This window comes from Musa acuminata, chromosome BXJ1-5 (genome assembly GCF_036884655.1).
Source record: "Musa acuminata AAA Group cultivar baxijiao chromosome BXJ1-5, Cavendish_Baxijiao_AAA, whole genome shotgun sequence".
NCBI classification, from domain to species: domain Eukaryota; kingdom Viridiplantae; phylum Streptophyta; class Magnoliopsida; order Zingiberales; family Musaceae; genus Musa; species Musa acuminata.
In genome coordinates, this window is record NC_088331.1 from 30,475,519 (window position 1) to 30,479,551 (window position 4,033).

At 37.1% G+C, this 4,033-nt stretch overlaps 1 protein-coding gene across 1 annotated transcript; it reads right to left on the reverse strand.

The window, feature by feature from the left end:
• Nucleotides 1-401: 401 nt before the first annotated feature.
• Nucleotides 402-3,826, reverse strand: LOC103985248 (uncharacterized). The gene is made up of 6 exons (XM_009402894.3): nt 3,554-3,826; nt 3,378-3,461; nt 3,253-3,292; nt 1,299-1,367; nt 830-939; nt 402-728 (listed from the first exon to the last, which is right to left on the reverse strand). Exons 1-6 carry the CDS (start codon nt 3,652-3,654, stop codon nt 593-595), a joined length of 540 nt encoding a protein of 179 aa, XP_009401169.2. The 5' UTR covers nt 3,655-3,826; the 3' UTR covers nt 402-592.
• Between the last annotated feature and the right edge of the window lie 207 nt (nt 3,827-4,033).

Sequence of the window (4,033 nt, forward strand, 5' to 3'; positions counted from 1 at the left end):
ACCTAACACTTTATCAGTATACATCAGATTTAACGCTAAGATTGAAACAGAATGTTTGGAACATCCAATAAGACCATATAACTATTTTGTTTTATGCAACAATTTCAGCTTATGAGAGGTCAAACATAGATGTTTTGTAAACATATTAGCTACTTGAAGAATATATATATATATATATATATATATATATATATATATATATATATATATATCATTTTCATTTAAATAAGAGAATTTGTGTTCAGAGTAGCCCTCGTACCATACCTGACTGAGAACTTTGGATGATGCACAAGACGAAATCACTTGAAACAATCTTCCATTTGCTATGCATATCGAGTGAGATAGCAACCAGCATTTGTTCATACACTCATCAGAAAGCTACTGCCATTGGATGCCAAATCTAATCAAGATCATCAATATGAATATATTTACCTTTTATTCCTTACAGTCCAGTCTGCAATACTTTCTGACGTACCATTTGCGTACAATCCAATCTATGTGAACTTTGCAGATTGCATCTGCTGCACACAACAGTGGCAGTGGCAAAACTAGTGATTAGCTAACATGACGTCTGGTACTCGGGAGATAAATTTCAATGGCTTGGATCTTTGCCAAAACCCATGAGGACATGTGTAATTAGCATTGAGCCCCTGCGTGTATATTCTGCAAGCCGTCCTACCAAAGGGAGATTGGTTGTGTCCCTGTTCTTTAGAGGCTTCCTATCCCACCTGCACTTGTATTCATGATGAATTAGTTTCTATCACCAAAATCTATCAAAACTGATGCTGGAATTAAAGCATGCCAAAAGACAGTGAGAGCTTGGACTAACCAGTCTTCATGATGGACAACTTGCCCCCCTTCAACTTTCAGCTTAATAAGTGATACTAGATCGATATCTTTTCCGAAAATTTTGTAATGTTGCTTGTTATCAATCAAAATCTGAAACATACACAAAATAGGTTGTCATTACAGAGAGAAAGGTTTCTGTTGACTTCCGTATGAACATGGAGGTGATTCGATGTGTGCCAGTGCTGGTGTAGAATCATCATGGGACCTAGATGGTGCATATATGGCATCTTGAACAGCAAGCAAATCGCAGGTTCATGTGCATTATGTGTGTATGCAAGTAATTTTCAAAGAAGAAAGTCCCATATGTGCATATATTAGGTGTGTATAAAGGGCTCTTTTTGTTCTTGTTAAATTATATAATTTTTGAACTTTTTGAGGAAAAAAGAAAGTTACAAAAAAGCATATTGGAAGAGCAATGCAGAGATTCATAGCAAAATACAACCACATACCTCAGCTTTTCCTGGTCCAGTTGCATTTTCTTGTATTGTATATTCAACAATCCTAGATTCACTGAAAACCTGAAAGGCATAGACTGCCTCAATTGATGATAGAAAATATCGTTGATACAGAGGTAAACTTACATCTTCAACATTGATTAATCAGGTATAACCGTAACCCAGACATACTTAAAAATACAAGAGATAGCTGCAACACACAGATAAGTGTGTCATGGTGGTATAAATTTATAGGATCAACTGCACTGCCTATACTAATAAAATAGATCTAAGATAGAATTAGATGGATAATTATCTTTGAAGAATAATAAATAGACGATAAATGACAATCTTAATGCAAAGTAAAGCTTACTCTGCATGGCTATACATGGCATCAATATGGTTCACCTGAAGGGCAAGTGCATAGACTGAATGATCAAATTTGCAATACTACATGATCTAATTACATAATGTATCTACTAGTTTAGCAGCAGTCAAGTTTATTATGATGTACTTCAATTTTCTATCAAGTAAGACGTATAAAATTATAAATCCGACTGCATGAGTCCTTGTATCTGTTTCCAAGTACTCAATGGTCAGTAAATTCAACCAAATTTTGATTTGGAGGATATAAAATACACATAATAGTTAGCCAAAAAGTCAGGAAACTCTGACAGTAGTTACTTATCCAGGCTAGATGGTTCAGAAAATTAAATTTGTAAATTCATAATGCTAACGTATGTCATAATCCTAATCAGAAAATTAAAAAGTTTTCTCATATTTTTATGTGAACGCCTATAAAGGTTTGCATCACACATTAACTTTAGAGACCCAGTGACCGTTTCGTATCTTTATCTATCAATTCAGTGGATCGCAAATGTGTTGTTATTAGTGAATATATATAAACAGCCCTGTCATGAGTCTCGTAGGTGAAACATAACTGATCACCTGCTGACTACTGTATTAAACCTACTTCCAAAACGCACCCGCACTTTACAGTCTGTAGATATCATATTTTTCCACCTGGGGAATGTCTTTGTCGTATGTTGGAAGAAAAAAAGACGTTTCCCTTACCAAGAACTCAGTCAGGACAAAATTAATTCTTGGTCTATTGAGTATTTCGAAATAACGGTGACAAGACAGGAGAGGTCGACATTGGAAAGTAAGGTAGTAAACTGTAAAACAATCAAGATTCCTAAATGCGAATTGTCAAGCTTGATTAGAAAATTCTATACTGTGTTATTATGAACACTAAACTAAGCAATCAACATTCACTTGGCATATTACAAAGCAAACCATGAAACATGAAACACTATTCCCAAGTCAAAGTAGCGTGGAACAAATCATGATGATCTATAAACTAGAATATATAAATTCTAGTAACCATTATCCTGATTATTATCACAAGTGAGATTGTCATGATTAGATCCGGTAGGTTAACAAACTTTATTAAGCCTGAACCACTAGCCCGGAATGCTGAAGCTCAAGTCGACTTGTGAGAGTAAATCAGTGTGTTAACTTTATTGAAGCCAAAGTTAATAATAGTAAACCCTTATAAGTTAATATAAGACTTTGGCACTTATAACGTGGGACTAAATCGAACGGTTACATCGAACCTGAGGCTCTAGCACAAGGCCTGTCAGAAGTTTTCTCAGAGAGCTTTCGCATAACCAATTCATTGTGCGGCCCATATAGAACACTATTATCTTGCCTACTATAGATGAAAACTTTGGCCCTTCTCCAACTGAGATAAGCTTGTTAGCAACTTATCAGGTGTTACTTTTAGTTGTACTGCACCTTCCTAAAATCTGTGTATTTTACTAGAGCTATTGTCATAATATTAATGTCTGATAAGATTTTTACTATGTATTGCATTCTTCTTAAAGACCAACAGGCACCAATAAAAAATCAAAGCAATCTCGACAAAAGCATGACGAAGAACACTAAAGCCAACAAAGCAAATCAAAACCTTGGGGAGTGAATAAAACGCGGATTTGAGCTGCTTCACTCTGCAAAAAAATAAGGAGAGCCGAACTTAATCAATGCAACAACTAGGCAATAAACCTGACAAGCCAACTGTGGTTAGCTACTCACCCGTGAGCGCACATGAGAGGATCCTCAAAGGTTGCATTGGGAGCGTAGATTTCAAAGTCTCGTGCCGTGGCACGCGATCCATATCTGAATATGTACATGACAAGAAAAACAAATTCAACAAAGAAAGAGAGATAATATCCCAAAAGGTAAAGAAAAGGCATAATTAATTGACTGACAATTTGAGGAGGTGGGGGACGATGAATTCGGAGATGCCTCCTCCGGAGTTGCTGAAAGATTTGTCGTCTTGGAATACCTTTGCCCGCTGCTCGTAATCCATCGTAAGCAATCAAGAACTTTAAAGCGGAGTGGATCAATGGAAGAGGAGATTTTGGAACCCTAATCGCAATCGGATCGAGAGAGTGGGGGAAGAGTGGTAGCGAAGAAAACACAGCGAGAAAGCCAAGGCAGCGGTCACGTTTGGTAGCAGGAGTGGCCTTTCGCTACCCTCATCTCAGGTACCCGTCTTGTAACTGCAACAAGTGCGGAGTTTAAAGGTGGCTCCCACTCGTGGCTCTTATGGGCTTTTTGTTAAAGCGTAAACGAATCACACCAGTGAAACAAGAAGGTGGTGATTCGAAGCGTGCCGCGTGGCGAGATAGCGTCGGTTTGCATGGTTCTGTGGCCGTTGATCGTTCCATATATATATATATATATAT

Bases quoted from the DNA above. Each gene is read 5' to 3' on its own strand.
- LOC103985248 (XM_009402894.3), bottom strand. From the start codon at position 3,654: ATGGATTACGAGCAGCGGGCAAAGGTATTCCAAGACGACAAATCTTTC. The intron at 3,462-3,553 runs GTCAGTCAATTA...GTACATATTCAG, and splicing joins GTCCCCCACCTCCTCAAATT to ATATGGATCGCGTGCCACGG. The intron at 940-1,298 runs GTATGTGGTTGT...TGTATGTTTCAG, and splicing joins CTGGACCAGGAAAAGCTGAG to ATTTTGATTGATAACAAGCA.